The sequence below is a fragment of the Lacerta agilis genome, chromosome Z, assembly GCF_009819535.1.
Source record: "Lacerta agilis isolate rLacAgi1 chromosome Z, rLacAgi1.pri, whole genome shotgun sequence".
NCBI lineage: Eukaryota > Metazoa > Chordata > Lepidosauria > Squamata > Lacertidae > Lacerta > Lacerta agilis.
The window spans coordinates 8,606,017-8,632,139 of record NC_046331.1 but is presented as its reverse complement, the minus strand read 5'-3'; the positions used below and the strand labels follow the sequence as shown (position 1 = coordinate 8,632,139).

The 26,123-nt window shown below is 46.1% G+C and overlaps 1 protein-coding gene across 1 annotated transcript; it reads left to right on the top strand.

Annotated features, from left to right (window-relative positions):
- Nucleotides 1–1,739: 1,739 nt before the first annotated feature.
- On the top strand, nucleotides 1,740–22,852 carry LOC117040357 (kelch-like protein 20). The gene is made up of 8 exons (XM_033138081.1): nucleotides 1,740–1,845; nucleotides 4,900–4,991; nucleotides 7,421–7,604; nucleotides 14,859–15,002; nucleotides 15,543–15,676; nucleotides 17,288–17,496; nucleotides 19,665–19,771; nucleotides 21,746–22,852. The coding sequence occupies exons 1-8, from the start codon at nucleotides 1,823–1,825 to the stop codon at nucleotides 21,846–21,848; spliced, it is 996 nt and encodes a 331-aa protein (XP_032993972.1). The 5' UTR covers nucleotides 1,740–1,822; the 3' UTR covers nucleotides 21,849–22,852.
- The last annotated feature ends 3,271 nt before the right edge of the window (nucleotides 22,853–26,123 follow it).

Here is a 26,123-nt window from a genome sequence, read left to right as displayed (position 1 = left end):
TAGGTGCAATCATGTCTGGTGTCATCACCTGACGGGTCCAGCAGGATCCACTGGTGCTTGTACTGCATTGTAGGCTCTCCTACCTAGACGCACATTTCAAGTCACCACAATACTCTGCTACGACATGGCCTAGGGCCTTCCAGAGAAATTTAAAAATGGCAGCTCTTAAGCCACCCTTCAGGTACTGTGGCTGCTTCCATTGCCATGCAGCAAGCTTGAGGCATACGCGACAGCACACTGCTCAAACCTTGGGTCAGCCCTGGGTGAAATAGTCTACAACCTTTTCAGGACAAGGATCCTGGGCAAACACATATTTCAGAACCAACTTCTTAACATCTTCCTATATACATACAAATGTAAGCCTGTCGTCGCGTGCTGCAGTTCATGTAGCCGCCAACAGGTGACACTGCAGAATACAGCACAATGCCAAACTTATTGGTGAGGTCTAAGCGGGAGGTAGCGGGACGCAGGTGGCACTGTGGGTTAAACCACAGAGCCTAGGGCTTGCTGATCAGAAGGTCGGCGGTTCAAATCCCCGCGACAGGGTGAGCTCCCATTGCTCGGTCCCAGCTCCTGCCAACCTAGCAGTACGAAAGCACGTCAAAGTGCAAGTAGATAAATAGGTACCGCTCCAGCGGGAAGGTAAACGGGGTTTCTGTGCGCTGCTCTGGTTCGCCAGAAGCGGCTTAGTCAAGCTGGCCACACGACCCGGAAGCTGTACACTAGCTCCCTTGGCCAGTAACACAAGATGAGCGCCGCAACCCCAGAGTCGGACATAACTGGACCTAATGGTCAGGGGTCCCTTTAAGCAGGGAGTGGGGGGTGAGCAATGTATGTATATATTTAGCTTATATTCATAGGACAAGTAGTGCTGCAGGTGTGGCTCACCTTTGCTCAGGCTATGGCCCAGTATGCTTTGAACTGAAATAGTTTTTAGAAATGTTTTTAACAGTAACTGTTTTTAGATGCTTTTTAACTGTAATTGTTTTTGTTAAATTATTTAATTTTTTTTGCTTTGCTTTGCTTTTTTATATATATCTCTCTGCCTCTCTGGGTTCCTTGGGGATGAAGGGCAGGATATATACCGTATTTTTCCATGTATAAGAGTAGGTTTCCCCCCCTTAAAAATAATGTCAAAAATTAGGGGGCATCTTATACACGGATACATCTCCCCCCTCCATTTTCTTAAATCTGAGTCCCCCAAAATAGGGGGCATCTTATACATGGGCGGAGTCCTATAGATGGAAAAATGTGGCATATTCAATAAATAAATAATAAAACTAAGGAGAAGGAGGAAACTGACAGGTAGTGCCACCTCCACTCCAGGCTGGTTTAAGTAAGATGGCAGGTAGGTGGGGGCTGGCAGAGGGCACATTGAGGTTGGTGGGGGCAGTGCCCATTTCCCCTAATGGACCAGCCTCCACTGTCTGGTCAATGCCTGGGTGGAGAACTGGTTTGGGAACCCTGTGCGTGTGTTTGCCAACTTGAGTTCTATTTGGGATTTGGAGGTAATCAGGAAATAAACAGATGATCTTGGCTGTCACTTCCAGACTGGCCACCAAGTCCTGAGCTGGAACAGATAGCTCTGGCTGGATATCAGGTGTCTTGTTATGCTGAGCGAGGCTCATGGCTAGGGATGGGAACAATGGCTTGAGTGGAATTTCACAGAGACACATGGCTCTCGCTGGCCTCTAGCTTGGAGCTATGCCAGGCATTCCTATTTTTGGCTTCTGAGTTTGCATATAAGCCCGCCGCTTTGCCTCTAAATTAGACACACGGCTCCCTCTCTTTGTTGGACGAGTAGCATCATCAGAGTGTGAGGATGGGCATTTACGAAGAAAGAGGGTAGGTTATTACCTATTATTATTATTATTATTATTAGCTTCTTGGGCTTGCTGATTGTAAGGTCAGCGGTTCAAATCTGCTCAATGGTGGTGAGCTCCCGTTGCTCTGTCCCAGCTCTGCCAACCTAGCAGTTCAAAAGCATACCAGCATGAATAGATAAATAGGTACTGCTGCGGCGGGAAGGTAAATGGTGTTTCCATTCACTCTAGCACTCATCACAGTCCTCCATGTGCCAGAAGTGGTTTAGTCATGCTGGCCACATGACCCGGAAAGCTGTCTGTGGACAAAAGCTGACTCCCTCGACCTGAAAGCAGTGATGAGTGCCACACCCCACAATCAAATTTGACTGGACTTAACCGCCTAGGGGTCCCTTACCTTTTATCTATTATTTATTTATTTATTTATTTATTTATTTATTATAATTGGGTGCGTTTCCTTTCCTGTTGTAGAGGAGAGGAGACACTAGCATGGAATGTGTGTTAAAAACTCAAAGAACTGGATATGTGATTCCCTCAGAGCTGTGGGCCATTTTTATTATCTATTCCCATTTATACCCCACCTTCCTTCCAAGGACCTCAAGATGGTGTACACAGTTCCTCACCTCCTAATCTTATCCTCACAACACCCCTGTGAGGTAGTTTAGACTGAGAGGTGGTGACTTGGCCAAAGGTCACCTGGTGAGTGGGGATTTGAACCCAGGTCTCCCAGGTCTTAGGCCAGCTCTCTCACTGCTACACTGCACTGGCTCTCCTAGTGGAGATGGAAGTAGCATGAAGATCAGAGTGTATAGGGACTGAGGGAAGAAGCTGAGACAGATGTGTGCATAACTGGGCGCAGAAGCACTAGAGGCTGTGTTGGATCTGAAAGATGAGTGGAGAAGCAGCATTGTGGGAGATTGAGCTGGACACGGATACCCAGAGAAATTGGGCCTGGATCTGGATCTAAGGGAACATCAAGACTGTCACTACATTTTGTGTGAGGATTCAAGTGCGTACCAGGAAATTGAGGTTTGTACAACTGAAGTGCATTAAAGCACTTTGTAACCATAGCACAACAAATCCACTTAAAAGACAACAATGGACTTTTTGTGGTTTGTATAGAGAAACAGCAGTCACGAAATTAAAAGGCGCCTGCTTCTTGGGAGAAAAGCAATGACAAACCTAGACAGCATCTTAAAAAGCAGAGACATCACCTTGCCGAAAAAGGTCCGTATAGTTAAAGCTATGGTTTTCCCAGTAGTGATGGATGGAAGTGAGAGCTGGACCATAAAGAAGGCTGATTGCCGAAGAATTGATGCTTTTGAATTATGGTGCTGGAGGAGACTCTTGAGAGTCCCATGGACTGCAAGAAGATCAAACCTATCCATTCTCAAGGAAATCAGTCCTGAGTGCTCACTGGAAGGACAGATCCTGAAGTTGAGGCTCCAGCACTTTGGCCACCTCATGAGAAGAGAAGACTCCCTGGAAAGGACCCTGATGTTGGGAAAGATGGAGGGCACAAGAAGGGGACGACAGAGGATGAGATGGTTGGACAGTGTTCTCGAAGCTACTAACATGAGTTTGGCCAAACTGCGAGAGGCAGTGGAGGATAGGCGTGCCTGGCGTGCTCTGGTCCATGGGGTCACGAAGAGTCGGACACGACTGAACGACTGAACAACAACAACAATAGAGAAATGCATCAAAAAGTGCAGAATGAATGTGTGACTAAGGGGAAGATACATAAACAACCTGGAAACAAGTCAGAATGAATGCTCATCAACCTATGACCTCCTCACAAACAAATCAGAACAAATGCTCAATAAAGCCCAGATGCAATCTAACCTTTGCTTTTTTATTTTTGCATGCAAATCATGGTGAATGTTCAATAAATATGCCATCTGGAGGAGACCTTAGTTTTTAATAGTTCATTCATTAAATTTGTATCCTAAGAAGTGTGCATGCATATGAAAGTTCATACCAAGAACAAACTTAGTTGGTCTCTAAGGTGCTACTGGAAGGAATTTTTTAATTTTTTTTATTTTGTTTTGACTATGGCAGACCAACACGGCTACCTACCTGTAACTCCCTAAAACTGTGAGGGGTAAGCTGAGAGAGCAATGCACATGCTCTAAGGCAGGTGTGGCAAATCGTTGGCTCCCTTAATATTGCCACACTACAACTCCCATTAGCCCTAGCAATCATGGCCAATGGGCAGGGATTACAGGAATTGCCATTCAGTAACATCTGGAAGGCCCAGGTTCTCCACACCTGCCCTCAACTTTATGATCACTGCTCTGGATGCTGAATTAAAAAAGCAAAAGTGCATTAGTGTGCCTATGCTCTCATCTCTGCAACATAGGTCAGGACATGCTATATGTCAATCTCCCCAGTATTGTCTCCTCAGATTGGTAGTAGCTCTTGGGGAGTGCGGGACACCTTTTTCAAGCCTGAGGGCCCAATTTCCTTGTGGACAACCTTCATAGAGCCTTAAACTGGTGGTGAGCAGAGCCAGATGCAGAGGTGGGTGGAGACAGCACAACCTAATCCCCCTCTGCAAAACCAATCAGGATAAATGCTCCACAGGAGTGCCAACTTGAATAAAATATTGGCAGGGGGGAGGCAGGTAAGCCCCACCTTGCATAATGATCACAAGATGTGGTGCACGCACACTATTTGAATGTCCATTATCTTTGGTGGTGGGGTGGCCACCTCAAATATTTTATTGCCGGGGGTGGGGGCAAAAGGACCTTGGCCCCTAGGAGTTGGCTCCTATGATGCTCAAGAATCATATGGTCCAGATGTGCCCTGAATCAAGGACATGGTCTCGTTAGATGCTTCTAAAATACCCCCTGCTTCCTATTTGGAGTCAGGGTAGATCAAGCCGTTAACCTTTTTTTAAAAGCCTTCTCGGAATGACTCAATCTCTCACGTGGCATTCCCTTTGCGGGGGCTGCTGCTCTCGAGGTCAACACCTCAAAACTTCTCTGGCATAGAATGGCAGCTCGCATGTTTGCTTTTGGAAGCTGAGATGTTCCTGAGGATAGAATAATAACAGGGAGGTCTTGGCTTGCTCCAGGGAACGGGTTGAACCGAAGAGGAAGCCCTTTAGCTGGAGAACCAAATGCACAGTGTCCAACCGAGGACGTCCCTTGGAACTTGTTTATGCTAGTAAGTATAACACGGCGTCCTTTCTAGCATCCCATTGGAAGCATCCATCATTTTCTCTCTGGCATTGGATCCAGTGAGCACAGGGGCAGAAATGAAACTCAGGTAAGTCATCTGGCCCCTTTCAGGCACTGAGGTAGAACACTAGTATCATTCCTAAGCCTGGCAGCTAGGAGCTGACTTAAGCAGTGCCAGATCATTGGTCCATCTATGTCAATGTGCCAACACTGGTATCAGCTGCCCAGGATTTCAGACAGGGTTGTTCTCTCAGCCCTGGAGATGCTGAGGATTGAACCTGGAGCCCTGCCGCTGAGCTCTGGCCCTTCTGTGTTCCATGCTCTTTAGCAGGGGTAAGGAATGTCTATTTTGGGGAGCAAATCCTGTTCACTCTCTGCCACATCCCTCCCCACCTCCCACCTCCCTATCTGCCTGCCACCCTCTTCCCCTCCATTACTTATTCATCGTTAGTGTCATCAAATTAGAATGAGGAAGACCAATCTCACCAATCTAGTGCCACAGGCTGACCATTCCTACTTTTTATAAATATATTTTATTGAGAAATTTATGTGGGGCAGGGGTGGGTCATGTTGTTTCGTAAGGAGAACAGTTCTCGCCTTGCAGAATATATATGTGGCTTTATAAAAATAGTATAGTAGACAGGCAGCAAAGCTTTAAAACCCACTTGTAAATTGCCTATACTCGTACTTACTGGAAGAGATGCTTTCATCACATTGAAGTTTTCTTGAGATCTTGTGATCCATGCCTGCTAACTCTGTAAAGTGAAGAAGAGGTTGTGTTCCTCTGGAAACAGGTGGCGATGGGTGGAAAATAACAGAGAAAGGCTTGACTCATCCATGCCAATTTGCAGATGCCAGTTAAAAGTCAGAGCTTGCAGTTGCGAAATGCCAGGATCTGGTCCTGCCTTAAATCCATGTATTGGACTCGAATATAGGAAGCTTCATTTTATTTATTCATTTTGTTTTGTTTATTTGTTTATTGTATTTGTATCCCACACAAGGAGCTGAAGGTGACATACATGGTTCTTCCCCTCTTCATTTAATCCCCACAGGACCGGTGCTAGGGCTTCTTGCGCCCTAGGCGAACCACCTTCTGGCGCCCCCCCCCCAAAGCCTGCTTTAGTGGGAGGGGGGGGGTGGAGAGGCAAGCAGCAGTTTCTCCGCTGTAGTGAGAAGCTGCTGCTCGCCCGCCCCGCCCCCCCCCGCCAAAGCCTGCTTTAGCGGGAGCCATTGGGGGGGGTAGGGGGCAAGCAGCACCTCTCCGCTACAGCGGAGAAGCTGCTGCTAGCCCGTCCCGCCCAAGCCTGGCCAGCGCCCCCTCCATTTTGGCGCCCTAGGCAATTGCCTAGTTGGCCTTAATGGACACGCAGGCCCTGAATCCCCACAACTTCCTCGTGATGGATTCAATTTTAACTGAAACAGATTTCTCTCCCACCCCTAGTGAGGACCCTGCTCTGGGAGCTGTTGGTGAAGGGTGGGTAATAAACTTGATAATGATGATGATGATGATGATGATAATAAATATAAAATATAAAAACAATACTTATAGCCTTCTGGGCCTGTTACATATATTATCATGGCAGCTGATAAGATTCACATAATGGGCATTTTGTCAGAAAATCTATTTAGGAGAGCTCTCAAAGGATTGTTTTTAATGCCTGATTCCTTTCCTGTCAATAAAACTCTAGAGTGACCCACACTTTTGTGTATAGGGGAGGTGGTAGAGGATCATGACCCTCCTCATTAAAATTGTGAAGAGCTGATTAACGGATGCCCCCCCCAACCCAGTTAAAAATCCAGCCCCAACACCAGTTCTGTTAATGACTTCAGCACAGAGACCCCTTGGTTACCGGGGAAAGATTATGCATTGCAGGCTGACAGGCTGTCAGTCAACGAGGGAGAAAAGTTCACACCGGTCTCTGGAAATAGAGTCATTTAATGAGGAAATCTATTGCTGCTTTACAGTTGGCAGAGCACTTTCAGCCATGCATCTGTTTCCTCCAAAAGCTCTTTAGCGGTGGGAAGGCAAAAGTTTTTAAATAATTGCTAGACAGAAATAGGAGGGGGAATAAACCCAGCACAAATTTATCTCTAGTTCTGGAGTCAGGCTTCCAGAATACCCGAAAGACCACCTCCCATACACAGAACTGTAACATCACTTATATCACCAGGGGAAATTCCCCTCCTGGCCCCACACCTTACAGAATGGCTTTAAAATGCTGCTTAAGAAGGACAAATTCACAGAGGGTAAACCTACTGGAACCAACCCAGCTCCTCACTCCCTCTGCTTCTGGCTGATGGAAATGGCACAGATGAGACAGATGCCACCCCTTCCTTCTGACCTTTGACTAGCCACACTTAAGATTTCAATTCTTTGATTTAATTTCCTTCTACCCTTCTTCTCTCATCTTATAGTTGGGGGGTTGAGCCCTAAGGGCAATGTCAGTGGTGTGGAGTGTTACAACCCCCTGGAACATGAGTGGAAGGTTCTGGGCTCCGTCTCAAGGCATCGGGCTGGAGTTGGAGTGGCTCCCCTCAATGGCTCCATCTACACAGTGGGAGGCCATGATGGCATGGTGTGCCTCAGCAGTGTTGAGAGGTAATTCTGCTGTGTTGTGATGGGGTTGTTTTCAGACTTTGATGGGGCTGGTGATGGTGGGGCAAACTGGAAATGCGACGAGAAGGAGCTAACTGAAGAGGAAACTTCTGTTGACCAGGATTTGCAGTTTCTGTGGTGGCTCTGCATGTGATTATTGTGGGAATGTTCAGGGAGGCAGGAGAGGATATGTTGTTTAATAATATCCTTTCCAACTTGTGTTAGCAAGTACTATGATTTAGCAGAGTAACATTCCCCTTTCTAAACTTATACAGCAGATAGGTTTGCAAGGCGCTTGCCTAAGCCTCTAAAATAAGTTTCCTAGTAATTCCCCTTTATTTCCTCTTAAAAAGAATAGACACGACACAGTCTTGTATAAAAAGTATAAAATAGTTTACTCACACATTCTGTTCACAGATGGATCCCAGAAGGCAGACTTAGGTTACAAAGTATATACACTTTGTCCTCTCAAGAGAGCATCTCAGGCTGATGAAAGCAAAATGGAGAAGAGAGAGATGTGGTGGCCAGTCCTGTGCTTTTGTTACCTGCACAGGTAAAGTCACTCCCAACTCTGGTCACATGTAGAGGAAGATTGTCCCAGCACAGGAAGAAACAGGAAGTTTATCTACTGGCTGGACAAACACCCCTCTTCATGTCTGAACATGTCCACTCTAGGAATGATGTATTTGACTACTCTTTGTTTCACACCCCAGTTATCCCTTCCATTTGTGTAGAAGTAAGAAGGGCAAGATGGCTTTGGGGCCTGCTTGGCATTTTTCTTTTATGCCCATTCCCCCAAAACCACTATATTGTCCTATGAAGCATAGAGCCCTGCTGGATCAGGCCAAAGCCCCACTCAGTTCATCATGCTGTTCTCACAGTGACTGACCACTAGATGCAGGAATTGGGGAGCAGGGACATCTTGCTGCCTGGGGCAAAATATAAAATGCCCCCCTCCCACCTTCTCCTCTTTTGTAGTCCTCTACCTCCTTTCCCCGCAGCACTCCCTCACCGCCTCCTCGGCAGCAGCACCCCTCCCCTGCCTCCCCGCATGCTGAACGTGGTGATGATGGTATAAAGGGCCAGAGAGAAGCAGGTGATGAATGGAAGTGGGCAACCACACAGGAGGCAGTAATGGCAAGTGGTATGCTTCTCAGAGGCCAGATCTGCCACCTAAGGTGATTGCCTTGCCTTGCCTCATGAGCAGGCCATACCCTGATGGGAATTCTGCAAAGTAGGATCTGAGGGCAATAGTGCTTTCTTTCCTTGCGATTTCTGGCAACTGGCGTTCAGGAGCATGCTCCTTCCAACAGAAGAGATACAGCATAGCTCTCAGCGTTAGTTAGTGGCTATTGATTTCATTATCCTCCATTAATTTATCTAGTCCTATTTTAAAACCCAACCAGGTAGGTGGCCATCACAGCCTCCCGTGGGAGTGAATTCTACCCTCCATGCAGGTAAGAAAGAAGTGTCGTTAGAGTTCAAGGACACAATCCCGCCAGGCAAAACCACTTAAGAGGATACAAGGCAAGGCTGGTGGTGGCTGTAGCCTGGGGAGGAGCTAGAGGGCCGGACAGAGAGAGGCCTGGAGGGTCACAATCGGGCCTCCAGCCTCTGGATCTCCATCCTTTAAGGCCCCCCTCCAAGCCCACGGTGGTTTAACAATAATCTGAAAGAGGTCGTTGGATGCACCAAATCACATCCTTTGTGCAAGTGCTGAGTTCTCAGAATTTGGCAGATCTGAACTATCCAGCCAGGGCTACTCAATCAGAAACATGAGAAGAGACTAAAGTAGTCGTTGAAGGACTGTAAAATAGCTGTGACCCTAAGCAGGAGGAACAAATACGACTGAGTTTCCAGAAAGGAGGGTGCCTTGTCCATAAATAACTACCTTCACGAAGGCTCCAGATGGTTACACTATTAGCAATGCAGCAACTTTGGTGTAATTTTTTTTTATTAAAACAACAACAACTGAACAGAGTGTTGAACTTAGACCAGAGTTCATAATCCCTGTCTGTTGAGAAAGAAACTTTCTGGGTAAGCCTAGGCCAACGTAGTCTAATTTTCAACTTATTGTGAGGATAAATAGGGGGAAATCGGGTACCAACCTGAAGACCTTAGAGAAAGTGTAATTTAATTTAATTTTTATTATGCCTTACATTTATATTCCACCTCCCCCGCCCCCAAGGATCTCAAGTAGGCATGCATGGTCCCCTTTCCTCCATTTTGTCCTCACAACAATCCTGTGAGGTAGGTTAGATGGAGAGAGTGCAACTGCCCCAAGGTCACTTGGTGAGCTTTGTAGGCTGAGTGCAGATTTAAAGCCTAGCCTCCTAGGTCCTGGCCCAACACTGTAACTACTACACCAGATTGGATCTACACTACGCTGACTTGGAGGAAGTGCTGAGATACCAATGCTGAAAGATTTTATGACGTTCGCATATTGTTTTGGAAAGTGCAAATTAGGGATTGGTCAATAATAGCCCTGCTCAGAGTCCACCCTCTGAAAATAATGGAAACAATAAACTTCAATTTCAGGGGTTCAACTCTGAGTAGGACTGAATTGGATATACAGCCTTTAAATGCAAACTGAATCTAATTCATCCCGCATCGCAAATCAGGTCTTTAAATCCCTACAGCATAGCTGGAAATACTCTGGGGAGGGTAAAGTGACCTGACATGGTTCTAGTGACAAGTGTCACAGGTGTCCGCAGGGGCAAATGAGTATTTTGGTGCTCCCTCCGTAAAAGCTGTATTTGTTTTTGATAAGATACTCACTGCTGCATCTCATGAGTTCAGCCCTTTTCTCTCCATCTCTCTAATTTCCTCCTTAGTCACTTCTGTTTTCTGTTCCTTTCGGCTAACCCTGGGGACTTGCTTACTTTCAACCTCGCTGGAATGCCTCCCTCCCCCCCCCCCCCCCGATCATGCCAAAAGAAAGGGCAAAGTGAGAACTTCTTCACCTGCCTGTCTTTTAAAAGATGACTGATTCTGAAGGGTGCTCATTTGCCACAGGAAAACTCCCAAGGAATGTGACTAATCTCTTGCGACAACATCAAAAACCAGTTTTCTTGCTTGCTTGGAACATAGGGTGGGTAACTGGGTAGTGTCCCCTGGGTGGGAAAGCTGAGCTTCTGTGGCTGGGTGCTTGAGAACAAGAAATATCTGTTTAATAAACCCTATTAGACTCCAACCTCTCATTTATAGAAATGAGGCCAAGCTGAGAATCCTTCTCTGCTGACATCATTCTCCCCTCTCCAGCTGATTCAGAATGAGCCCATCACTTTCCTCTTGCTCCCGAGCTATTTCTCACCTGATTTCATGCACCATGACTGACCTTATTTCCTAGGACCTGCTCCTCATAAACCTTTGCCATTATATTTTCTGTCTTTGGGGAGGCCTGTTTAACAAAGAAATGTTTTTTTTTTAAACAACAAACTAGTATGAATTGTTAGTATTAAATAGTGGGTGGACATAGCAGATGACACAGTGATTCTCCAAGCAGCTCTGTTTATTCTCAGGCTGGAGCAGAACTGAACTGAAGGGCTCAGCAGCCTGCTTATATAGAACTCAGCTACAAGCAACAGTAACAACTTTCTGTAGTTACCCAATCCCTGAATGTCATTTTCAAATCCCTCATTTGCATATGCAGACCTGAGTGAGAACTGCAGCAGAATGAACTATATAAACACACCCCTAGTGGCCTAGGGTGAGAACTTCAATACATAACAGTTAGTTTCCATCATACCACAGGGTACACCTTCCTGTCCTGGAGGAGAAAGCTGTTGGTGGCTGCTAGCTGTGATGGCTGTGTTCTGCCTCTGACAGTGCTTCTGAACACCAGTTGCTGGAAATCACAGAAGCAGAAGTGTGTTGTGCTTAGGTCCTGTTTGCCGGTTTCCCACACAAGCACCTTGTTGGCCAGTGTGAGAAAAGGATGCTGGACTAGATGGGCCAGTGGCCTGATCCAACAGGCTCTTCCAGTGTTATGTCTTTCATTATTTAATCTGAACTAAACAGTCCTAAAGGGACACAGGTGGCGCTGTGGGTTAAACCACAGAGCCTAGGGCTTGTCGATCAGAAGGTCGGCGGTTCGAATCCCCGAGATGGGGTGAGCTCCCGTTGCTCGGTCCCAGCTCCTGCCCATCTAGCAGTTCGAAAGCATGTCAAAGTGCAGGTAGATAAATAGGTACCACTCCAGCGGGAAGGTAAACGGCGTTTCCATGCACTGCTCTGGTTCGCCAGAAGCAGCTTAGTCATGCTGGCCACATGACCCGGAAGCTGTACACCGGCTCCCTCAGCCAATAAAGCGAGATGAGCGCCGCAACACCAGAGTAGTCTGCGACTGGACCTAACAGTCAGGGGTACCTTTACCTTTAAACAATCCTAAATGTGTGTGCCTTTTGTTGTTGTTGCATGTTTTAAATTGCTTTTGCTGTTTTCGTTTTCAAACAGCTTGAGACGATTGCGTAACGGAAATTAATAAACTGGTGGTGGTGGTGGTGGTGAAAATGTTGTCTAAGAAAATGAAAATACCTTTACCTGGATCCAAAAGGACTACAGGGTCGTCAAAGGGAGTCTCTATAGGGAGAGCATTCCATAACTGGAATGCCAACACCAAAGAGAACCCCCTTCGAGTAACCACTTAGCCACCCCTACCTTGGCTGGGGGCACTTGGAAAAGGGTCACCAAAGAGAAGAGGAGATCTTTCAAGGGCTTGGAAGACCCAAAGGGCCTTTAAAAAGGCAAAGGCAGCCAGTCAGCCTCAAAGATGGACCCCTGGCATAAATATGATGAAAGCACCCACAGTCCTGTCAAACAACCTCACAGCCCTATTTTGGAGAGTGGTGGCTGGTTCCCCTTGGGATTAAGGAGGGCTGAAGGCAGAGAGCCCAACAGCAGGTGGTGATAGAGCCAATGAGAGGTGGAGCCAACTAGATCAAATTCTGTCCCCACCCTCTTTCCTGCTGAGCTCTGCAAGGTACAACACTAAGACAAAGGAGTTGACAGCAAGTGCCACCCCTTGGACCAGTTGCAAGGAAGGAGGCAGGCAGGGAGGGAGGACAGACTGAGGCTGGTGGGGCAGTTCACCATTTGTTCCTTATCTGGGCCTAATGGCCCAAGCCTCCACTGCTGCTCCCCCTCCCCCCAACTACTTCCTTAGAAACATGGCAAATCAGTCCTGCTGCTTGTTGGAGGCCCTCCTGCTCATTCTCCTGAGCTGGGTCCTATATTTCTGCCCCCAGATCCTGCCCCAATGGTGACAGATCTTCCCAAGTGGCTTTAAAATGGAAAATCTCAAGAGTAGGGAGCGGATGCTTTTTCTGTCCAGCACACATGCATGCAAAGCAAACATATGCATAGAGATGTCAAGGCACCAGGCAACAGGTGAGAAATAATAAATGGACCCTTCCCCCCCCCCCGTTGCAACAGCATTTTGCCAGCAGCATCCATATCATCAGCGGAACGAATGTTTTTTTCGAAACAGGCCCTCCTTGGCCTCCCCTGTGCCTCTTTAGCCACCCACATGATTACTGCTTCCTCTGATTGATAGCTTTGAGAACCTATTTACTATGTGATATTTCTCGCTAAAGGCAAACTCAGTGCCACTGGCTCATTTTGCAAGTGTTGCCAGTAAGGGAGGGCTGGAATCCCACAGCTAAATATACGCTTAATTGAGTGGGCAGGGGGGTGCCAGTAATGCGTCATGCCGTATTTGCAGCCTGCGGTTGGCTTCAGGAGGCTGCCTGTCTCCCAAAATAGATTGCTTTACTGCAAGGCTAGCCCAGGGTCCAATGATGTAAGACAGAAGGATAGCTGAGTTTAAAAAAAATAATGCTATCTCTGTTTGCTAGATCAGGTTCTTGGCTATATGGAGGTACTTGCTTAGCCTTAGCATTGCACTGGAACGTCCTTACATGGCATGGGTGGGTGGTCTTCATCTGGATAAGCAAGACCAAGCCCAACCAAGCACACTTTGCCCTCGGCCAGCCAACCTCCTCACTTACAGCCAGTCCAGTGGGCTATCGCCCTTATTCCTCTTTTAGCCTCAGTGTTTCTTGTGTAGAACTCCTATGGAAACTGTTCAGTACTGTGGAACCTCTACTCATGTACAGAATCTATTCCGGAGGTCTGTTCGTGAGTCGATCCACGTTGCTGGTAGAAGCACCATTCTGCGCCTGCACATTCAGCGGCAGCGCCATTCTGCGCATGTGCAAACGGCAGAAGCCGCTTCTGCGTATGTGTAGTTGGCAGAAGCTGCTTCTGCACATGCGCGAATCGCGGCAAACCCAGTATTTACTTCTGGGTTTGCCGTGGTCGCGAGTTGAATTGTTCGCAAGTAGGGGTAAGTTGAGCTTCTACTGTACTAAGCTTGGATCCTAGAACAATAGGCAGGTAGGATCCTAGAAGGCAGCAACCTGATTGGTCTACAGGAGCCGCCCAATCAGGCTCCAAGAGGAAGTGAATCAGCAACTGGATTGGCCTGCAGGAGCAGTCCAGTCAGGATCCAGGAGGGAAGTTGAATCAGCCAATCACGCGGGACACATTGTGTAAATAATGTATATATAGCCAGAGGTTTTTGGGGAAAGGACTCACTGTTCACCATGAGCTGAAATAAAGAGCATGAAATCAACACTCAACTCCGAGTTTATTTTAGAAACAAAAACCAGAGTTGACTGGCTCTGTCTTTCATTGGCTGTGGTTGTCATTAGCTCCATCTTCTGTGGGCATCCCTGCCTTCTGCCCTCCTGTTCCCAGTGGGCCTCTATGGTCTGCCTTAGGGATTCTAACTCTGTTCCAAACCATATACTCCTAGCAAATACTTTCAAAGAATCAAATCTTTCTTTAGAAAATGCCTTTGAGGGTCTTAAACCCCGAGAATATCCGAGCAGAAAATAAAGGAAGGAGGATTCGGGGTCCCAGATTCATGCCTATTTACTGTCAAGTACACAGTTCTGGAGATCTGCAACCGATAATAACTGGCATCCTTGGAATACTCTTTATGTAGCACCTCTGCAAAGATGGGTAGCACTCGGGTCTAAATACATCAATACTTGAGATGCCGTTGAAAGAATTTCATCAGTTTGAACGATACAGCACCACATGTGTCCACACGGGTACTGTTTCTTGTTTCTTCTTTTTGTGTGTGTCTTATCTCTGTGCACACACAAAGCGTTTTACTTTTCAATAAAGAATGTAAAATAAAGAACAACAGCACTGTAACTCTGTCTCATCTTCCTTCTTGTGCTGCTGAAGGTATAATCCTGAAATCAACGAGTGGAGGCGGGATGTGGCGCCGCTTCGTGAACCCAAGCAGGATGTGGCTGTGGCTGAGCTAGGAGGCTACCTGTACTGTGTCGGTGGCTACGATGGGCTCCTATGCGTCAACACCACTGAGAGGTAAGCTGCATCCAATGGTTGCCCTTTGGGTGTGATGATGGCATGGCGATGATTGTTCTTGTACATTGGTTCATTTATTTGGTTTTCATTAAAAACAAACAAGTCTAGTGGCAACAGTCATCTATAATATTAACTCTCTTAAATATACAGGTACTTTCTTTGCATAAGTCAGTACCAATAAGTTAATTCCTTATGTTTATACATATTCTGAAAACATGAATGTACTAAAATCAATAGTCATTCTTTGAGATACTTGTCTGCTACACTCTAACAACACTTTGCATCCTTAACTTTGTTTTTCAACTCGTTATCTTTCTTTAATCACTCGAAAGCTGGCATAGTTAATGAGTTATTGCTATATTTTTGAACGTATTTCTTATACCCACCCCATTTTTCATTAAATTGTTGCTTTGATTTACCTCTAAGACTATTTGTCAATTGAGCCATCTCTGCATATTCCTGTCATTTAGCTTGCCAGTCTATAATTTTTGGAACCTCAATTGTCTCTAAGCATTCTTACAATTGTATATTTGTGTCTAGATATGATCCACTACTCAACAGGTGGTGCAAGATGGCACCTATGAATCGTTGCCGAAGGGGCCTAGGCTTGGCAGTACTGGATGGCTACTTGTATGCTGTTGGAGGATCTGATGGCTACTCTACGTTACATTCAGGTAACAAGAAGCCCTGGTTGTAGACATGAACTGAGTCTGAAGAGGAGATGCACCCCCCCCCCCCCAAAAAAAAACACCCTCCAACTGTTAGGAAATATTGCAGCTTGGATGAATTAGATTGGAACGATCACTTACAGTTTCTGGAGTTCAAAGGCTTTATTCATGCAGAAACAGTTTAACTGGGCAAGAACTATTTAAAGGATGAGTAGAGGTGAAAGAGAGAAATACTGTAGACATATTGTCTCAACATGTTGGGAGAGAGAAAAAACCAACTGGCTCAGCTTTTAGGGGCAAAATTAACTTAGAGACATTTTAACCAAGTGCTGTCTAGATTGATAGACAAACAGTGCCCTCATGTGGTTTAAAGTAACACATGCATTAACATGAAGCTCAGTTTGAAGGAATTGTATTTGTTTTTCTCTAACATGAATCAGCATTTGTAAACTATATCTCTGTGGCTGTTGCTACTGGTTGTGCACAAATTGGCAAATATGCCAACTTTGGTTTCTCTCAGGTTCTCATTTTTCCAATCTTAATTCAGTTCTCTGCATTTCCATTTGAGAGTGTGATTTTTAAAGATGAAAATTCACCAGCATTGTAAGTTTGAATTTCTCCACATGTGCACATTTTCTGTGTGTGATTTTGCCTAATATACACATTCTTGCAAAGTGGTTTCTCCAAACATACTTTTTGTATGTTATTGTCATAAAAATATGCATCTTTTTAAAAGCACACTTTGTACAACCATAAGCATTTTGGTACACCACTGCTTGGCTGGAGAATGGCACTGCAAAATCCAAATAAGTGCAAATTTCAAAGGAGAGCTGTGTTTGCCTATTGTTTCAGAAAGTGTGGATTAGATAGGTTTGCCTTCAAATGTAAGCTAAATCTCTCTCATCCCTAACTGGCCCCCAGTGCTGAAGTCAGTGGTGATACCCAGTCCTGAGAGAGCACCACATGCACATTGGAGCGAATGTGAAGCTTTGAATATCTACACAAGAGCTTTCCAAACTGTGTGTCATGACATGTTAGTGTGTCAACTGTAGTGTGTAGGTGTGCTATGCAAATGCTCCCCGCTCTCCTCCTGGAAAGGGGTTAGTTTAACCTCTGGTTTGCTAGTAAAAGTGAATTACTGTATTGCAAAATGATGCATGTCTAAAAAGTGTGTCACCGACATGAAAAAGTTTGGAAAGCTCTGATCTAGACTGTGTCTGCATACACATGGTAGTTTTTTCTTTTCTTTCCCCCTGACCTTTCCCTAGCTGTTAATTTTCACATTAACCTGGAAATTTTTTTTGGAGTGAAGTGACAACAGTTATTTCCTGTTGTTTTCATGGGGGAGGCATGGGAGAGTAGAAGCATACATATGGAAAGTGAATGGGAGTAGCAATGCTGTCTAGTGATGTTTGTTGTTGTATCACACCATGCCCACAAGTGTGAATGACATTTAGTATGCTGGCATGCCAGCACACCAGTCAAAAAGCCACGGTTCCATTACACAACAGGTACAGCTGAAGGAGCTGCCGAAGGAGCATGAGAAAACACGGAAACTAATGCAATAGTTCCCATTCCTGAATGCACCATGTGTCTCAATTTTATTGCCTCCTCCAGTGGAGCGCTACAATCCCCTGGAAGACAGATGGACTCCCTGCCCTCCCCTGCAGACCTGTCGAGAGAACCTGGGTTGTGTTACATTTCAAGGCAAGATCTATGCGGTTGGCGGGAGAGATGACCTCACCGAGCTGTGCAGTGTTGAGCGATTTGATCCTCTTGCCAATGAATGGTCTACTGTCATGCCCATGAAGTCAAGAAGGAGCAAGGTATCAGTGCTGTGGGAACTCATTACTGTTGTTGTTTAGTCGTTTAGTCATGTCCGACTCTTCATGACCCCATGGACCAGAGCACGCCAGGCACTCCTGTCTTCCACTGCCTCCCGCAGTTTGGTCAAACTCATGTTGGTAGCTTCGAGAACACTGTCCAACCATCTCATCCTTTGTCGTCCCCTTCTCCTTGTGCCCTCAATCTTTCCCAGCATTAGGGTCTTTTCCAGGGAGTCTTCTCTTCTCATGATATGGCCCAAAGTATTGGAGCCCAAGCTTCAGGATCTGTCCTTCCAGTGAGCACTCAGGGCTCATTTCCTTCAGAATGGATAGGTTTGATCTTCTTGCAGTCCACGGGACTCTCAAGAGTCTCCTCCAGTACCATAATTCAAAAGCATCAATTCTTCGGCGATCAGCCTTCTTTATGGTCCAGCTCTCACTTCCATCCATCACTACTGGGAAAACCATTGCTTTAACTATACGGACCTTTGTCGGCAAGGTGATGTCTCTGCTTTTAAAGATGCTGTCTAGGTTTCTCATTGCTTTTCTCCCAAGAAGCAGGCACCTTTTAATTTCGTGACTGCTGTTTCTCTATACAAACCACAAAAAGTCCATTGTTGTCTTTTAAGTGGATTTTTTGTGCTATGGTTACAAAGTGCTTTAATGCACTTCAGTTGTACAAACCTCAATTTCCTGGTACACACTTGAATCCTCACACAAAATATATTGACAGTCTTGATGTCCCCTTAGATCCAGATCCAGGCCCAATTTCATGGACCTTTGTCGGCAAGGAGAAGTCTCTGCTTTTTAAGATGTTGGCTAGGTTTGTCATTGCTTTTCTCCCAAGAAGCAGGTGTCTTTTAATTTCATGACTGCTGTCACCTTCTGCAGTGATCATGGAGCCCAAGAAGGTAAAATCTGTCACTGCCTCCATTTCTTCCCCTTCTATTTGCCTGGATGTGATGGGACCAGTGGCCATGATCTTAGTTTTTTTGATGTTGAGCTTCAGACCACTCTCCTCTTTCACCCTCAGTAAGAGGTTCTTTAATTCCTCCTCATTTTCTGCCATCAAAGTTGGGTCATCTGCATATCTGAGGTTGTTGATATTTCTTCCGGCAATCTTAATTTCGGCTTGGGATTCATCCAGTCCAGTAACATCTAAACTTCTTTCAACACCTTTCAAACTTTTAGGAGAAACTCTCCAGCAGACCATAGCGATCTACTGGGTGCATAAGGGATGGAGCAGTTTACTCCCAAATGAGTGTGTTTAGGATATCGGCCTAAACCTTCAATTGGTTTAGGCTGCCATCCCAGGGTACACCTACCTCTAAGCAAGTCCCACTGAACTCAGTGGATTTCTATAGGATTTATATTTATATTGTAGATAGGTATAGGATCAGACTGTTGCTTGAAACGATACTTGCAGCTCTGCTTCATTTTTTTAAATCTGGCCTCTTGGTTTCATGACTAGATCAACCCATGTCAGAATTTTAGGAAGATTGGCACATTCCTCAGAGCCAGACCCTTGGTCCATTTCGCTCATTATTGTCTACAATGGCTGGTAGTGGCCCTTCAGGATTTCAGAAAGGGGTCCTTCTCAGCCCTACATGGAGATGCTGGGGATTGAACCTGGGATCTTCTGTTGCTCTACCACTGAGCTATGGCCCTTCCCCTTAAAATGACAGGAATCTGCCTTATACCAAGTGAGGCCACTGGTCCATCTAAATGGGCATTGTCTACCCTAGGGAGTTTCATCTGGCACCTTTAGGCACCAGGCAAAAACGTTCTTTTTTAACCAGGCCTTGGGCTGATTGACACCCTTCTAAAATGTGTTGGGAAGGCGTTATTGGGTTGTTTTTATTCTGATTACTTATTTTGTATTTTTATATTGTGATTTTATCTTGTGGACCACCTGTGGGTATAGGGTGGTATTCAAATTTAATAAATAGTAATAGTAATAATACACTGTCTACACAACAGCTCACTAGAGTTCTAGACAGGAGTCTTTCTTCAACCCTGTCTGGAGATGCCACATGTTGAACCCGGAATGTTCTGCACACAAAGCAGTTGTTCCACCACTGAGCTGCAGGCCTTCCACAGCCACTGCATGAAAATTTATGTCTGTGGTGGCAAAACTGAGAGTTCTGTATTTACTTTTAACAACGAAGGTGAACCTGGTTGCTGCCAATGGTTACCTCTTAGCCATCGGGGGTTATGACGGCACTGTCCACGTAAGCACTGTGGAAGCGTTTGACGTGGAGCTAAATGGATGGAGGTAAGCTACTGTCTCCTTTCAGCGAGGCTGCTCTTATGGGAGTTTCCTGGCCCAGCAACACAACTCTTGAGACCTTTCATGGCGCCACCTTGAGCATGGGAGAGGAAGAGCAGCCTTCTAAGTTCTTAGCCAGGGCGGTCCAACCTCTCAGTCCAAACAGGTTGCGAGAGTACTTTGACACAGAGCCTGGGGGACTCACACAGAATTACATTTCCATATTGTAAATATGCAGTGCAGTTAATATTATTTAATATACGCAATTAAATGATATTATTTATCATTAAATTTAATAATATTAAATTTAATAATATTATTTAATATACACAATATAATTGAACACACACACACACACACACACACACACACAATAGATTTAATCTATTTATTTATGCACAAACAGATGTATGCACTTTCATCAACAACACAGACATTGAGTCCATTTCAGGATAAAAAAGCACAGTATAGTATTAGTCGTAGTAATTTATTTTATAAGGCTTCTAGTCAAAAGGATTTTAGCCTCTTGTGGAGCCAGTACAGTGGTACCTCTGGTTACGAACGGGATCCGTTCCGGAGCCCTGTTCGTAACCTGTGACGTCCGTATCATGAAGCGCCGCATCTGCGTATGTGCGCGATGTGATTCGGCGCTTCTGCGCATGTGCGTGACGTCATTTGACATGCCTGCACGAACCGCCGAACCCGGAAGTAACGTGTTCAATTACTTCCGGGTCGCCGCAGCGCGTAACCCGAACGTACACATCCCGCAGCGTACGCAACACGAGGTATGACTGTAAATAAATGCAGCCCATGAAGGAGGAGGAGGAGGTGGAGGAGGTGGCGGCAGCGGCGTACAGGGTGAGGGGGGAGGGCAACTCTCCCATCCTCCTCCTCACCTCACAGTAGAAGACTGTATCTGTTCCAGATTCCACAGTCTGGAGGGAGAGGGGTACCTTTGGCTGCTGCTGGGGGCCTGCTGCTTTGCCATTTGTGCACAATTCCCTTTAGTTGCTGCTAGTTTATTACTTGGCTTTAGCTGCAATTTCTCTCCATCTTGTGAGGCATCCTCACATTTCCCAAAGGGCAGGAATGTGCAATGCAGACAGAACGAATAACGAAACAGGGTCGCCTTATGACACACATATTAAGGCAGAAGCTTCCATCAACTCCTCAGTATTATTATTCATATAGTAACTTGCAACGCTAATTGTCTGCTTGCCTGGGGAGGGAGTAACAAGTTTTTGGAAGAAAGGAACCCCCCCCCCGCCCCCACAATGGCTTCCTCGATCAATGCTGTGCCTTCAGATGCAGGAGTGGATAAACTTGCAGAGCCCACCTTGCATCAGGAAGGCCCCCAGAGCCCCAGCCTGGCCTTGGGAGGTGGGAGCCACCTGGTGGGAAAGGGTGGGGTGACAGCTGAGGGGGTATATCCCCCCACCCTGTGGCGGAGCTTCAAGCTCTGGTGTAGGGGGGTGGAGAGCAGGTGGGGGTGTGGCTGGTGAGTGTCCCGGGGGCATGATGCACTGCCCGCAGGGGCATGGCATGCTGTCCTGGGGGCGTGGTGTGCGTCCTGGGGGTGTGGCGCCCAACGCGGGGTGGGGGTGGGGCAGCCGTGATGGCACCCCACTGGGATCGTGCTGCCGGGGGCCGTGCGCTCCCCTCGCACTCCTGTTCCTCTGCCAGTGCCCCCTCCCCCATGGCACATGACCTTGGAGGGCCTGGCTGAAACGTATCCTTGAACTCTTGCTCACCTGGAATGAGGATAGCAAGGGACCTGTGAGTAAGTGTGGAAACTGGCTTGCTACACAAAGGTGGCATTTACATTAGTTGCCCCACCACTTTTGCCTGTGGCCTCACCTGTGTGGCCCCTGGCATGTCACGAAGACTGGAATGTGGCCCTCAGGTAGAAAAATGTTCCCCACCCCTTGCCTTTGCATCAACAGTCTCCGCTCCATTAACATTCTCTCTCCTCTCTTGCAGACGTTTTGGAAACACGCAAACCTGTCATCCAGGTGGAGGTGTCACTGTGATCAAAACGGCCCCTGATTATCTGGAACTTTCTGAGTCGCCTTGGAGCCGATAAAAAACACACACAACAACAGCAAATTCTGGACTTCCTTGTTTGGTGTTCAGTATACAATCGACACACAGTGCATTACTAAACTACATGCTTGACTTCTTTCTGCTCTCCCCCCCACCTCTTTTGATTGCGTCACCTGTGTCAAATTTTAGATTGTAAGCTTCTTGGGGCAGGGACCCCTTGTTAGGCTGCAAAATGCCCATGCCCCTATATCAACAATAAGCAGGAGGCAATGACATGATGCTGATGTTTTAAGTGTTAGTTTTGTGTATCGCAGAATATATTTAGTTTGTCCTTTGCCTGAAAGTAGCTGAAGCTTTGCAGGGGGTGGACTAGATGTCCTGGGAGTGCCTTCAAACTCTACAATCCTACGTTTCAATTGTTTAATTTGGAGAGGTGTTACATAGTTTACTGGAGGAGGAAGACTCATATTTTTCTGTCCGACAATTCTTCATTTAATGCCTCCCCTCTGCCCTAAACCACAAAATGAACAAACACATTCACTTCCAGGCCCACTGAATATGCCTCCTGAGTTTATCTTCAGAAAGGCATGGGAGACACACTTAATATAAGGCACTGGTCACCAACACGGTGCTCATGGGCACCCACATGGTGCCCACAGGGTCCCGTCTCCCACCCATCTTCCAGCTGCAATTAGTTCCCTACCAGGGATATAGGAAGCTACCTTACATTGAGTAAGATGATTGGTCCAGCTATCCCAGTACTGTCTACACTGACTGTCAGAAGCTCTCCAGGATTTCAGGCAAGAGTGTACCTAGATATGCTGGGAAGTGAACCTGGCATCTTTTTTTGCTGTGTCACTGAGCTCCTGTCCTTCTCTAACACCTAATGTAAGATTCCAGCCCTCATGGTTCTGAACAAAGGGCTGAATTAAGTAGGAACACGGGAAGCTGTCTTACAGTGAGTCAGATGATATGCTTCAGTATTGACTACACTGACTTGCACCAGCTCTGCAGGGGTTTCAGGCAGGGCATATTCCTTGCCTTACCTGGAGATGCTGGGGATTGAACATGAGACCTTCTGCATGCAAAGCAGGTGCCCTCCTGCTGAGCTAGAGCCTCCCCCCTTAGCCCATAGAATAAGTGGCGCATGCGCTTGTGTGGTGCCCAGAGATTCCACAAAAAATCAGCAACTTTTAATGTAAATACAAGCTAGATTAGGGGAGGCAGGTATTTCTTATAACTTTTCTATGCCGCAAGAGAGAAATTGCCCAGCATCAAATTTATGAGTGCTGTTGGAAGCTAGGCGCAAATGAACAGGCGTTATTGCTAGTCCCCAAATGGCGAGGCTGTGCTGTTTGGCTAAACATAATAAACACATTTTTATTAAAGGGTGGTATTAGAAGCTGGCCTCATGCTCACCACTCACTAGAGGGCACTGCTGCATTAGTAAAAGGTAAAGGGACCCCTCATGAGAAGAGAAGACTCCCTAGAAAAGACCCTGATGTTGGGAAAGGTGGAGGGCACATGGAGAAGGGGACGACAGAGGATGAGATGGTTGGACAGTGTTCTCGAAGCTACTAACATGAGTCTGGCCAAACTGAGGGAGGCAGTGAAGGATAGGCGTGCCTGGCATGCTCTGGTCCATGGGGTCACGACGAGTCGGACACGACTGAACGACTGAACAACAACAACAAAGGGACCCCTAACCATTAGGTCCAGTTGCGGACGACTCTGGGGTTGCGGCACTCATCTCGCTTTACTGGCGAAGGGAGCCGGCATACAGCTTCCGGGTCATGTGGCCAGCATGACTAAGCCGCTTCTGGCGAAACCAGAGCAGTGCATGGAAACACTGTTAACCTTCCTGCTGGAGTGGTACCTATTTATCTACTTGCACTTTGACGTGCTTTCGAACTGCTAGGTTGGTAGGAGCTGGGACTGAGCAATGGGAGCTAACCCCATGGTGGGGATTTGAACTGCCGACCTTCTGATCGGCAAGCCCAAGGCTCTGTGGTTTAACCCACAGCGCCACCTGTGTCCCCGGCTGCATTAGTAGATTCACCCAAATTTGCCTTTGTGGTTACACTCTGAATTCCTATTGCCTTTTAAGCAGAAAGGTGGGTTCTGTTCTGTTTTGCTTTGTTTTTAGGGAGGGGGTTGTGATCGAAGGGATATTTCAAAATGTGGGTGTGGAGTTGCTAGTCTTTATCCCAATCATCAAAACCACCCCTGTCTATTACTCTGTTTAACGCAAAGCGTTCTAATCTCTGCTGCTGTGACCTTAGGCCCTGAGGCTTAGAGAGATCAGTATACGGTGTTCTTCAAGAACGTTAATACTGCTGTTTTTATTTTCAAGTGTGGTGCATGTAAACCGAATCTTCCCGTCCTGCTATGCTGTTTCCCCTTGAGTGTATTTCAGTGTCCTGAAAGTTACATACATACATATATCCTTTATTCGACCGATAGTCAGAAGAAACATTTCGGTCCTGAAAGTTTAAACATTTCTAGTGTCTATATTTATAGCCAGTTGGTGCCCAAATGGGTTGGTGCCCATTTGGCAGATGGGAAAGAAGGCAGGGAGCCCAGCAGCAGGTGGCACAAGAGCCAACGATGGGCAGAGCCAACGAATTCTACCTTTGTCCCTATTCTCCTCCTCTCTACTGTGTTCTACAAGTGGCAACTCTGAGACTAAGGAGGAAGAAGCAGGCAGGCAGGGCCGCCACCTGGGCTGGATGTAAGTAAGAAGGGAGGCAGGTGAGGAATTCCTGAGGACATGCTGAGGTTGGCAGGGCAGTGCCCCATGGATCAGCCTCCACTACGTGTGTCTAAATCAAGGGTGCTGATGAAGTTCTCCTATATCTCCTTTGAGGCAACCGCCAGTGTGGTGTACTGGTTACAGTGTAGACCCTCCAAGTTCCCCTGTTTTCTAGGGACGGTCCCAGATTTACAGAAGGTGTCTCAGTTTCTGACTTGATCCCAGAACGTCCTGCATTTCCTTAGGACGTCCCTATTTTCGCCAGAGAAATATTGGAGGGTTGGACTAGGACCTTGGGTTCAAATCCCTACTGAGCCCACTGGGTGACCTTGGGCCAGTCGCTCACTCTCAGCCCAACCCCACAGGGTTGTTGTGAGGATAAAATGGGGAGGAGGAGAACAGTGTATGCCACCTTGGAGGAAATGTGGAATGTAAATGCAATAATAAATAAATAAACAATTACAATTATCTGTTGTTTGTTTGTTTTTAAGGTTCCCTTACTGGTTTTTGCTGAATTTTTAAAGAATTTTTTTTTTAGCTGTTGTGGTTATTTTTAGATTTTCTTTTTTGTTGCTGTTTTTATATAATTATAATGGTTTAGGCTGTTTATATTCTAGTTTGTTTTTGTACTTTGAATGGATTTTGAAAATTCTCCCCCCCCCCCAAAGCAAGACTGTATAGGCAGTGTATAAACGTAGCAGAAAAATAAGTAAACCCAAGTTCAAAAATAAAAGAAACTAAATATATAAAACATAACAGAAGAAGGATTCCTGGTTAATATAATGTTCTGATTTATGGGATATTTCCAACCCACCCTTCATTCTAAGTTTTAACAAAGCCGCTTAAATAAGTCTAGAGAGAAAAGAAATCCTGATAGCATTTCACTGAGAAAGTCTGTGAAATTTGGGGGAAAAGGAGAAGAGAGGTTCCCTCTTTCTTTCTTCAGGCCGTGTACCTATCAGGGAGACAATTCAGCCAAACTCCTTCGGAGCTACACAGCCAATCAGGGCATGCACTACCGCAGTAAACCTCATGCCACTCTGCCTGGTTGCCAAGCAACACTTCTACCCACATCTTGACTTACTGCTAATAGAATTCACCCTTAAACTACAAACTGAATGATCCCTGCTGCTGCTGCACTTGCAACAATATGGTCTCAGTGTGGGTACGATACAATAAAATGATTAAAAAAATCACTATGATAAAAACCAACTGACAGCAAATTACAAGATTTTTTGTAATTTAAAGAGTTAGCATATATCTTTAAAATACATTTTGAGTTTATTTCTCACCCAGCCCCTAAACAGTGGGTGGGAGAGAAAAACCACAAATCAAATTACATCTCAGTCCTACTGCTACGATCCCTCAATTGACCCCAGCTGTTGAGGAAGGGGATTCAAAGATTGATGGGGGAGGAAATGGAAGGAATTGGTTACCTCCCCTGTGCCAAAGAGTGCTTCTGTGCTGTTGCTATTTTGAGGTGGAATTCAATCACATGCTGGCAAATTTAGGCTGCACAATTAAAATTGGTTTGTTTCTCCCGTGCAACAAACCCACTCCTAC